The sequence below is a fragment of the Crotalus tigris genome, unplaced genomic scaffold, assembly GCF_016545835.1.
Source record: "Crotalus tigris isolate CLP2741 ecotype Arizona unplaced genomic scaffold, ASM1654583v1 scf7180000018936.334879, whole genome shotgun sequence".
NCBI classification, from domain to species: domain Eukaryota; kingdom Metazoa; phylum Chordata; class Lepidosauria; order Squamata; family Viperidae; genus Crotalus; species Crotalus tigris.
In genome coordinates, this window is record NW_024097282.1 from 273,853 (window position 1) to 285,777 (window position 11,925).

General features: G+C 39.1%; 1 protein-coding gene across 1 annotated transcript; it reads left to right on the forward strand.

The window, feature by feature from the left end:
* Positions 1-2,107: 2,107 nt before the first annotated feature.
* On the forward strand, positions 2,108-10,824 carry LOC120314480. The gene is made up of 5 exons (XM_039357601.1): positions 2,108-2,186; positions 2,325-2,653; positions 10,225-10,408; positions 10,520-10,637; positions 10,692-10,824. The coding sequence occupies exons 1-5, from the start codon at positions 2,144-2,146 to the stop codon at positions 10,822-10,824; spliced, it is 807 nt and encodes a 268-aa protein (XP_039213535.1). The 5' UTR covers positions 2,108-2,143.
* The last annotated feature ends 1,101 nt before the right edge of the window (positions 10,825-11,925 follow it).

Below are 11,925 nucleotides of genomic sequence, written 5' to 3' on the forward strand. Positions count from 1 at the left end.
CCAAAACATATGGAGGAATCTACGAATCCATCCCAAGCATCTTCTTGATGAGTTGACTTAGAACAGCTTGTCTGGAGACTAAGGAAATAGAGTCTACCCATTATCAGAAGATCTAACTATCCTACATTCCCAAAAAAATTAATCTGCTTTGGAAATATTTTGTGAGTCTCAACTGTGTTCATCCTTAATCATATCAAACATCTCTACCACCATCTCTTTGAAGCCAGCCTTGTGCAGAAGACAAAATGTACAAGACTCTTCCAACACAGAATCAATCAAACAGGTGCCAGAGTTTCTCTTCTGGTGGTTCCACCAGCCACAGACAGAAGTTAAAGCTGCAAATGATTTGCATGAAGGAACCGATGCTTTGGGCCTCTGGAGACTTAAGAGCAACTGGGTTGACCCCAAGAGGAGATCCTTTTCCTTAGAGAAGATGAACATATCAAATCTCCCCCGAATAAGCAGCATGTTCTTTCTGGTCATATTCCTTGCCACCATTGGTGAGCTGCCTTGAGTTGGTGGAAGAGAGAAGCTGTGTCTTCTCCAAAATGGTAGCCAAGGCTTCTTCATAGTCCCTTAAATAAGCGTTTCTTTGCTGTGTTTCCTTGCAGATCTCAGCCTTCAGCAGCTGCAAAGCCTGAAAGACGCAGAATCGGTGCCTCTTGGTGGGACGGTCACCCTATCTTGCAGATACACTCTGGGAGGCATTGCTAATGGCAATCATCCTTGGTGGGCCCAGCAACATCCAGGCAAACCACCTCGGCTCTTATTTTACAACACCAATATCAAGGTGTCTGACGTTCCAGCTCGGTTCTCTGCATCGAAATCAGGGAATGTGATGTCGCTGACCATAACAGGAGCCTCGGCAGAAGATGGAGCCATGTATTACTGCTGCTTGAACCCAGTGAGTTCATGGCACAGTCATTCAGTGCAATGGGGAAGGAAGGCAAAAACTCTCTCTTGCTTTGCTCTCTTCATGGGTCATTGCCAGTTGAATGGTCTCTCAAGCTTCCTGCTCATGTGGTAGTCAATCTGCAGATGAAATGGACATCTTGATTAGAGCAGTATTTTTCCAAACTCAGCAACTTTAAGGTGTGTGGATTTCAGCTCCTGGAATTCCCCCCATCATGTTGTCTGAAAGAAGAATACAAGACCCCTTCCTATTTTTCTTTCTGTTACAATTAACACACTTCTGAATGGAGCAGGCGAGCAGGTCTGGACTCCTCATAAGACTGTGGAATCCAGGATCTTCTGGATCTGGAGATTTTTCATCTTTGGTTCTGGATGGGTAGATCTTCCTCAAAGATCCCTAGCATGCAATTTGGGTGCCTTCCTGAACCCAGGCCTCCTGCTCAAAGAGCGGCAGGCAAATCTGGCTCAGAGGACCTTTGCATAGCTTCGTTCTGTATGCCAGTTGTGTCCACTCTTGGACTGGGAGATCCTGGTTATGTTCACTCATATCTCAGACACCTCATGACTGGATTACTGAATATGCTACATGGGGTTGACCTTGCAAACACCTTGAAAGTACCAGTGGCTACAGCATGCATTAGCATGGATAGTTAGGGGTGAACCTTGCCACATTCATAACCATGCATCTCTACTTCATGAGCTTGGTTACTAGTTGATTCTGGACAAAGGTCTTACCTATGAGATCTTTCATGTTACAAATCCATCTGTAATTACTTCTGTCCTCCAGTGATATCTGACAAATTGGTTGTTTTCTTGCACCTTAACCCTAACTCTTATTGCATCAGAACATGATTGATCGTATCCTCTATCCATTTCATCCTCAAGGTAACCCTGTTTGATAGGACAGGAAGAGGAACAAGGGCTATAATTGAAAGATCGCTCGACTAACTTGTTGGAAGAATGCACATTTCATCTTAGGATCCTCTGGTTCCACTTTATATTGTAAAAGGACCAGCTCACTTATTTTTTTCTAAGCTCAGAAATATCTCTTGTAGGCCAACAGGGTGCAGGCAAACACCTTCAGTTCCATATACAACGTGCCATACTTGTTCTTAAAATAAAAGCATATTTGCATACAGAGTTGCATTTTTCGCCCCTGGGGATTTAAGAGAGTCCTGGTGGGTTCCAGTTCAAGAGTCTTTCTGTCAGGAAGGCCACCCAGTTCTCCATCATGGCTTGGATTCTTTTTATCTTCATAGGCCTATCTTTTTTCAGTAAGAGAAACAGAATTGAGGGAATAGCCCTTTTGAGACTCTCTCTTAGGGAATCCAGTGCAGGCAAATAGTGGATCCCATCCTGCTGTGCAGCATAGTTTCATTTTAATATCTTCCTAATTCTGTGTTCTCTTTCAGGGTCCAGTATCCAGCAATTGCAGAGCTTGAAAGATTCAGATTTTGTAGCTCCAGGAGGGACAATCACCACATCCTGTAGATATGACAGTGGAACCATCACTGACAGCAATTACCCTGTGTGGGTCCAACAGAAGTCAGAGCAGGTTCCAAGGCTCTTAATACACAGCACCAGCACCAGACACACAGGCGTTCCAGCCCGTTTCTCTGGCTCCAGGTCAGGGAACACCATGTCCCTGACCATCACAGGGGCCTTAGTGGAAGACGAGGCTATGTATTACTGTGTTGTCTGGACTGGAAGCGGGCGCACAGTCTCTGATTCAGATAGAGAAGTGAGACAAAAACCTTACAGGATATGAGCAACTTTGAAATGAAATGGACTGCAGATGAAAACTTTCTGAACAAAGTCATTCTAGTTGTGAATATTCCTAAGCATGAAATAATTGCAGTGGAGGAGAGGATCCTAAAGAAAAGAGACAACCTCCACATTTGAAGAGGTGGTGGGTTTTTTTTGGGGGGGGGGAAGAAGAACAGATTTTCTTCCATTTCCCTCCCACTTCTCAAAATACCTGGTCAATTCTCCAAATCCAGGACATCTAAAAAAGGCCACTGTTGAGATAGGACATTTGATTGGCTATATCAGGGGTAGGCAACCTTGGCTCTTTTATGACTGGTGGACTTCAACTCCCAGAATTCCTGAGCCAACATGGCTCAGCTTGGAAACCTCTCCCTTTCCCCTCAGCATGGCTGGCTCAGGAATTCTGGGAGTTGAGTCCATGAGTCATAAAAGAGCCAAGGTTGCCTACCCCTGGGCTATATAAAAGAAGAGGCCTTTGAAGCATGTCCAGAGTGCAACTTTGCTGCTAAAGTCTACAAAATAGACATACAGTAGATATGGTGAGATGATAGAGAGATAACCCTTTGGAAGGATTGGCCATGATAATCATCATTATGAATATGAACAGCATTTTCTGGGGAACCCTAGAACGTTCTTCCAAAATGCCAGTACAAAATGCTTGGTGACCCTAAATATGATTGGTTATTTTTAGAACTTATAGATCAACCTGGTTGGTATCAATGGTCTATTGGAGTTAGGACTTTCTCAAATTTTCTGGGAAGTCATCAAAGGAATTACTTCGGAATCTTTGACAGGCCAAAGATGGTATTGATCACTGAATGATCACTGTGGTGAAGCCTCATCCGCAATCATATCTTTATTTGAGCATTATCACATGTGTCACATTGTTCTCTGATGATGAGGAGGAGGAGGGAGGGAGAAGGGTGAAGGGAAAGGTGGAAAAATAAAAAAGAGGAGGAGGAGGAGGAGGAGGAGGAGGAGGAAGAGGAGAATGAAGAGGAGAAGGAGAAGAGAGAAGGGAAAGAAAGAGGAGGGAGATATTAGGTACTTTAATGGCCTGTAAGGGCTGTTGTTGTTCTTCCTACTAAAATAATCATCACTAAGTTTCATGCACTTAATTCTCAAACCATACTGAACATTTCTGGCATATGAGAAAAGAAATAATTATCCTGAAAGGACATAGATTAAGAGAACTATACAAAGAGAACTTCCGGTGGTTCCAGCGATGACGAATGGCGGCGTTTTACAAAGCCGCCTGTTCCTGGTGCGTGTAAAAGCCACGGGACTTTGACAATCAGCTGTCCCGCGGCTTGAATCTCCTCCCTGGGAAAAAGGGAGGAGGAGAGCTCTCAGGTAGAGGTAAGAGCTCCCCTGGATTCCTGTTATTTTGGGGATCGGAGGGTAGAGCTCCCTCGGAGCCTGAGCAACTCCGCGTTCCAGGGAGACTTCATTCCGAAGTTTTTGGGATGAAGCAAGTTGCCGCTTCCACATCTGCTTTTTTTTCCAGCTGCTTGTGAGTATTTGAAAGCAGACGGAGCAGACCAGGAGAGACTGTGCTTAAGTTTGATGGTGCCTTTAACTTCAGCAAGTTTCCTCTTCCTTTTCTTTTGTTTTACAGAGTAAAACCTGGATACAGATTAACTCTTTAAATACAGAAGTAAGAATTTGGCTTTTATTCTTTCCTCTTTTTTTCTCTATTTTTTTTCTCTTTTTTTTAAGAACACTTAAAAGAACTGTGCCCTTTTTTTTTTTCAATAAGAATCTTTCTTCTTGGAACTTAAGAAAATGGCTTCAAAACGTCTGCCTCCCACCCCTAAGGTTCCTATTTCTTCTCCAATGCCTCAGCCTGCATCTCAGAAACCAAAATCACCTCCACCTTCTCCTCCTCCTGCTGCAATTTCTCTTAATGATTTACAAGATGCTTTAAAACAGCATGCCTTGGATATTAAGGAGGAGGTAAAAGATCTTATAATTGCAGAGAGGGCTAATACAGAAGAATTATTGGAGAAAAAGAATAAACAAGTAAGAGACCATATCCTTCTGGCCTTTCAGGGCCCTGCACATGGAAAGGATTGATGACCAGATGGAAAAGATTACTGAAAATGCATCAAGGATGGAATTTAGAATGCAGGAGGTAGAGAACAAGATAGAAATTACACAGGATGAACAAATCATTTCACAATATAGGGAGATGGAACACGCATTGCGTATCAGAGGCCTGAGGGAGAACCCTCAGGAAGACTTAAAGATGCTTATTGTGAAAGATATTGCTCCTAATATTGGTTGGCGGCCTGAAATAATTGAGAATGAGATAGAAAAAATTTTTAGAGTTAATTCACGGGTTGCTAGACAGAGAAATCTACCAAGAGATGTGGTTATTTATTTTTCTAGAAGATCTATCCGTAATGAAATTATACAGGCTTTTTACAAACAAAAGTTTCAAATTGCTGATCAAGACGTGATAATTTTAAAAGAGATACCTCCAAAAATTTTAAGAGCCAGAAAAGATTTTACTTTCTTGTCTGATGAGTTGAAACATCGTCAAATTCAGTTCAGATGGGAGATTCCAAGAGGAATAATAGTAAATTATGAAGGGATACGTCACAGATTAACTACTGTTTCCAAAGCAAGAGATTTTTATCAGTCTATCTTAAAAGCAAGATTGTCACCACCTCCACAAATAAGGATGACGGAAGAGTCTCTTATGGCAGGAGCCTCATCAATGATGGTTATGGAACAAGCTGCACCGAATTCTGACATAAAAGAGCAAAGGATGACACGAGCTGCCCATAAACGTAAAGAAAAAGAGCAGTTGCAGAAGAGTGGTGAAAGTTTGGTTGTTACAGAGCCTGTGGGAGGGGCAAGACCAAAAAGATCTTCGACAGCAGATCTGCAGGCCATGCTCCAGAGGCTCCAGGCCGGTGGAGATGGTCAGGTTCCTGACCTGGAATGTTAATGGCTTAAACGTGCCCCAGAAACGAAGAAAGATTTTCCATTATTTGAAACAACATAATAATGATTTGATATGTTTGCAGGAGACTCATATAACTTTAAAGGATTCTAAATTCTTGATGAATTCCCGTCTGGGCACACATTTTACTGCTCCAGCCCCTGGGAAAAAAGGGGGAGTGGTAATTTATGTGAAGAAAACTTTTTCAGCTAAACTAATTGAGGCTGATTCTGAAGGAAGATATCTTTTTGTGGAATTATTATTACAAGGCCGAAAGGTTCTTATTGTTGGACTATATGCTCCCAATCAACAACAGAAACAATTTTATAAGTTGCTGCATGGCAAGATATCTCAGTTGGATTATAAATCGGTAATTTTGATGGGTGACTGGAATGGGGTTTTAGACCCAACTATAGACAAAAGAAGTTCCTCTAAAACTTTTATTCAAACTAAATTACCTATGACTTTCTTTGATTTGAAGGAAGAATTGGAGCTTATTGATATTTGGCGAGAAAGGAATACAAGTGATAGAGACTTTACCTTTTATTCTGATAGACACCAGTCATTTTCAAGGATTGATTTTTTTTTGATTACTAGTGACTTCCTCCCTAGAGTGAGGAAGGTGAAAATTTTTCCTAGAACATTGTCAGATCATAGTCCGGTGTGGATGGAGTTATATTCGGAAGACGGGAATAGAAGATCCTGGAGATTGAATGAGAACTTATTTAATCGGGAGGAGTTCGTACAAAAGTGTAAAGAACATTTAAAGGACTTTTTTACTATAAATATGAATAAGGGAACATCGATGTCTATGGTGTGGGACGCTAGTAAAGCATATATGAGGGGAATTTTGATTCAATTGAATAAAGTTTTTAGGGAAAAAGGGTCACAAAGACGTAGAGAAATAGAAGAAGAGATCAAATCAAAAGAACAAGAGTTGGTTCTTAACCCTACTGATAATAATTTAAAGGTATCTATAAAGATGCTTAAGGAACAATTTAACATGTTGATGGCAGATCAGGTGGCTACCAATCTGTCGTATATGAGACATAATACTTTTTGCAATGTGAATAAGCCTGGGAGGTGGTTGGCTTATCAGTTACGAAAGAAACAGAAAGCTAGAATTATAGAGAAAGTAAAATATAAAGGTACTGAGGTTTTTCAGCAAGATTTGATTAAAAAAGCTTTTTGGACTTTTACACAAAATTATATTCAAGTGATAATATAAGGGGTTTGGATATAGATAAATATTTACAATCAGTACATTTTCCTAGACTTTCAGAGGAACAACAAAATGGGATGAATAGTTTAATTACTGTGGAGGAAATTGGCTTAGCTATTAAGCAGTTAAAGGTTGGAAAGTCTCCTGGAACAGATGGACTGACTTCTAGGTATTATAAGATTTTATCTGAAGAAATGATAGAGCCACTAAAGGAACTCTTTAATAGTATTTTGTTGGGTATGCAAGTTCCTCCTTCTTGGAAAAGAGCTTTTATATCACTGATTCCGAAGGAAGATCAGGATCTTACAGAGCCTAAGAATTATAGGCCAATTTCATTATTGAATGTTGATTATAAGATCTTTACAAAAATTTTGGCAAATAGATTAATGCAGGTTATGAAAGACTTGATTCATAGTGATCAAGCAGGATTTATAACAGGGAGATATATGAAACATAATGTTAGACAAATTATTAACTTAATTGAGTACTTGGATAAGAATAATCAGATTCCTGTGGCTTTTATCTTTTTGGACGCTGAAAAAGCTTTTGATCAATTGGACTGGCAATTTTTATTTTCTTTGGTAGAGAAAATGAATTTTGGGGATAATTTTTTACATGCACTTAAAGCTATATATCAGCAGCAATCTGCACAAATTGTTGTAAATGGGGGATTGACTGAGAATTTCAATATTCAAAAAGGGACAAGACAAGGATGTCCATTATCCCCATTGTTATTTGTTTTAACATTGGAAAGTTTATTGATTCAGATTCGGGAATCGAAGTTAGTTAAGGGTGTAAAGATAAGGAAGAATGAGTATAAATTGCGGGCATTTGCGGATGATTTGGTTTTAATTTTGGAACAGCCGAATCAGGCGATTGATGGTTTATTAGAACTTATAACACAGTATGGGAATGTTTCTGGTTTTAAAGTTAATAATTATAAGACTAAGATATTATCTAAGAATATGTCAGTTAAAGAAAGGGAAAGTTTGATTAAAGCCACAGGTTTTCAGATGGTAAAAAAGGTTAAATACTTGGGAGTATATCTAACTGCTTCAAATGGAAAATTGTACAAGAACAATTATGAACCACTATGGGCAAAAGTCCAAAAGGATTTAATAGATTGGAAAAAAATTGCAATTGTCATTGTTGGGGAGAATTTCAGCTGTAAAAATGAATGTTCTACCAAAGTTTCTTTTTTTGTTTCAGATGATACCTATTCTTAAAAAAGAGGCAAATTTGGAGGAATGGCAAAAGGGTATCAATAATTTTATATGGGCCGGGAAGAAACCAAGGGTTAAATTTAAGATATTACAGGATGCTCGAGAAAGAGGGGGACTTAAGGCACCCAATTTGAAATTATATTATGATGCAGCCGCCCTAACTTGGTTAAGTGATTGGCTTAATTTAACAAATATGGATATTCTTTTTTTGGAAGGTTGGGATTTAATATATGGTTGGCATGCATATTTAATTTTTAATAAGAAAGTTGATCGGACTTTTAAATCACATATTTTGAGGAATGCCTTACTTCGTGTTTGGAAGAAGTATTATTATAGATTAAATTATAAAATACCTATCTGGGGGATTCCCAGACATGCAATTGAGGGAACCTCTAAGGGGACAAATTTTGATAAAATCTCGTATAAAGAATTGTTAATTTGTCTGGTTCGAATTGGCATTTGAAATCCCTAGATGTATTAAGGCAGCAAAATATTCTACAGTCATGGTTTCAATATTTACAAATAATGGATAGATGGACTGTAGACAAGAAAGAGGGAATAACACTAGAAGATAGACAATTGGTTATTCAGATTAAAAACCAAGGTCCGGCTCATATAAAAAGAATATATAATGTTTTATTAGAGTTAGATTCGGAAACAGAATTGGTTAAAGATTGTATGATTAAATGGGCTCAGAATATACAGGAGCCGATCTCATTGGATTTATGGGAGATAATTTGGATAAGAAATGTTAAATTTACACAAGCTCAAAATTTGAGAGAAAATTTTTATAAAATGTTTTATAGATGGCATTTAGATCCTAAAAAATTATCTTGTATGTATTCCAACATACAGCCCAAATGTTGGAGATGTGGCAATAATGATGCGACATACTTTCATATTTGGTGGAATTGTAAAAAAGTAAAGGCTTTTTGGATTATGATTTGGTGGAACATTCAAAAGATTTTTAGAAAGAAGATAAAGTTTACTCCTCAACTATTTTTACTTGGTATTTTTGTTGACTTAAATGAAAAAGAAACTACTTTGATGTTGAATTTATTAACTGCAGCAAGGTTACTAGTAGGTCTATATTGGAAGAAAGATTCTTTGCCTACTTTAGAAGAATGGATATTTAAAGTATCTAGTTTTGCAGAAATGGCAAAAATTTCTGCTTATTTAAAGGATCATACACAAGAAAGATATATTACTGTATGGGGAAGGTGGATAGATTATATTCAGAAAAAATATGGAATTAAAAAGTTTTATTTATTTTATGAATGAATATCAAATATTATAGAGAATTGTTTTATAAGTTATGGAGTTAAAGGTTAATTATGATATTTTTTTTCTTTCTCTTTTTTTTTCTTTTTTTTAATTATTATAATTTTCTTTTTCTTTTTTTTTCTTAACCCTGTATTCTGCTCTGGGAAGTGAAGGGAGGGGGGGTGGGGGTGGGAGGGAGGGTAAGGGGGGGTTCTCTATTTTAAAATTTTATTGTATTTTTATAAATGATTGTATGTTTTAAAAAATAAAAATTTTCAATAAAAAAAAAAGAGAACTATACAAAGAAAGAGTCAATGTAACCATCTGGGGCATGGACTTTTCTCCTTTCTTTGACTGGAAGATTTGAAAATTTAAGTTGGACTCTATGAGTTGAAATCTATCAAGTGTAATCCTTAAGTAGGAGGACATAGTTTATATATGAACATTGAGAATAAGAGGCTGATGCCTGGAATGGATGTTCATCACCCAGATAGAATTATTCCATGCACTGCCAGTCTGTAGAATATTTGCAATTCCTGGCCTTTGGCCATCCAAACCAGAATTGCTATTACTCCATGATATATGGAGGAATCTAAGGATTCATCCCAAGCCTCTTCTTCATGAGTTGACCTAGAACAGCTTGTCTGGAGACCAAGGGAATAGAATCTACCATTATCCGAAGCTCTAACTATACTACATTCCACAAAAAATAGTTTGCTTTGAAAATAGTTTTTGAGTCTTAACTGTGCTCACCTTTAATCATATCAAACCTCTCTTCCACCATCTCTTTGAAGCCAGCCATGTGCAGAAGATAGAATGCACAAGACTCTTCCAGCATAGAATCAGTCAAAAGGGTGCCAGAGTTTCTCTTGTGGTGGTTCCACCAGCCAGAGACAGAAGTTAAAGGTGCAAGTGGTTTGCATGAAGGAACCGATGCTTTGGGCCTCTGGGGATTTAAGAGCAATGGGGTTGACCCCAAGAGGAGATCCTTTTCCTTCAAGAAGATGAACGTATCAAATCTCCCCCGAATAAGCATCATGTTCTTTCTATCCATATTCCTTGCCACCATTGGTGAGCTACCTTGAGTTGGTGGAAAAGAGAAGCTGTGTCTTCTCCAAAATGGTGGCCAAGGTTTCTTCATAATCCCTTAAATAAGCGTTTCTTTGCTGTGTTTCCTTGCAGATCTCAGCCTTCAGCAGCTGCAAAGCCTGAAAGATGCAGAATCGGTGCCTCTTGGTGGGACGGTCACCCTATCTTGCAGATACTCTACTGAAATCATCAATGACAACAATTACCCTTGGTGGGCCCAGCAACATCCAGGCAAACCACCCTAGCTCTTGGTTTACCAGACCAGTGTCAAACCTTCTGATGTTCCAGCCCGCTTCTCTGGGTCCAAGTCAGGGAATGTGATGTCGCTAACCATAACAGAAGCCTTGGCAGAAGATGAAGCCATCTACTATTGTTGCGTACACACAGGGAGTGCATAGGACAGTCATTCAGTGCAATGGGGAAGGATGACAAAAACTCTCTCTTTCTTTGCTCTCTTCAGGCATCATTACCAGTTGGTTGGTCTCTTGAGCTTCTTGTTCATAATGCAGTCAATCTGCAGATGAAAGGACCAGAAAAGTTGTAATGAAAGTACTATTTTGGAACAGATATAGGCATTCAAATGCATGGAGAAATTACTAATTTGGATTCAATTCAAATTTGAACATAATTCTTCTCCATCTTTTTCTCCTTTCTTCACTCTCTCCCTTCTCCCTCCTTCTCTCTCCTGCCTCATCTCCCTCCCTCCCTCCCTCCCTCTTCTTTTGGTTACAGGTTTGGAATCCCAGTTGATATTAACTAAACCATCCACCCTGTCTGCATCTCCAGAATCAATGGTTAGAATCCCTTGCACAATGAGCAGTGGCAACACCATTACTAGTGCAAGAGCTGGATGGTTCCAGCAGAAACCAGGTAGTGTTCCATGGTTTCTGTATCACTATTATACCAGCACTGATCAAGGCAGAGGAACTGTGGATCCCAAGCAGATTCAGTGTTTCCTCTGATCACTCCCAGAACCTCTGGAATCTAGTGATCACTGGCATTCAAGTGGAACACGAGGCAGATTATTACTGCAGCACATGGAACAACAAACTTGATATGCACATGGCAGTGCAGTTCTAGGAGGAACTGATACAAAAACAGGACGCTTGGTTGCCCAAGGCATCTATCAGCAGGGGAAGATGATGAAGAATCACCAAACACTGAACACAGAAGTTTTGAGTTCTCCATCACTGGATGTTTTGAAGAGATTGGACAACTATTTGTCTGACATGATATAGGGTTTCCTGCTTGAGCAAGGGGTTGGACTAGAAGACCTTCCAACTCTGTTATTCTGTTAATTCAACTTTGATTTCTATTCATATCAGTAGACTCAATCAATCAACACACACTCACAAACACACACATGCATTCTGGGAGGATGATGAGGGAGAACGTTATGTTGACAGTAGTATAGTATATTAATGTACATCCTAATAATCAAAGGAATAGCTTACCTCCTAGAGTTATGGGTACTCCATAATAGATTGGACAGCCATTTG

Coding starts and splice junctions, on each gene's coding strand:
- LOC120314480 (XM_039357601.1), top strand. CDS start 2,144: ATGGCTTGGATTCTTTTTATCTTCATAGGCCTATCTTTTTTCA. Junction 2,187..2,324: donor CATAGGCCTATCTTTTTTCA/GTAAGAGAAACA, acceptor GTTCTCTTTCAG/GGTCCAGTATCCAGCAATTG. Junction 10,409..10,519: donor CATATTCCTTGCCACCATTG/GTGAGCTACCTT, acceptor GTTTCCTTGCAG/ATCTCAGCCTTCAGCAGCTG.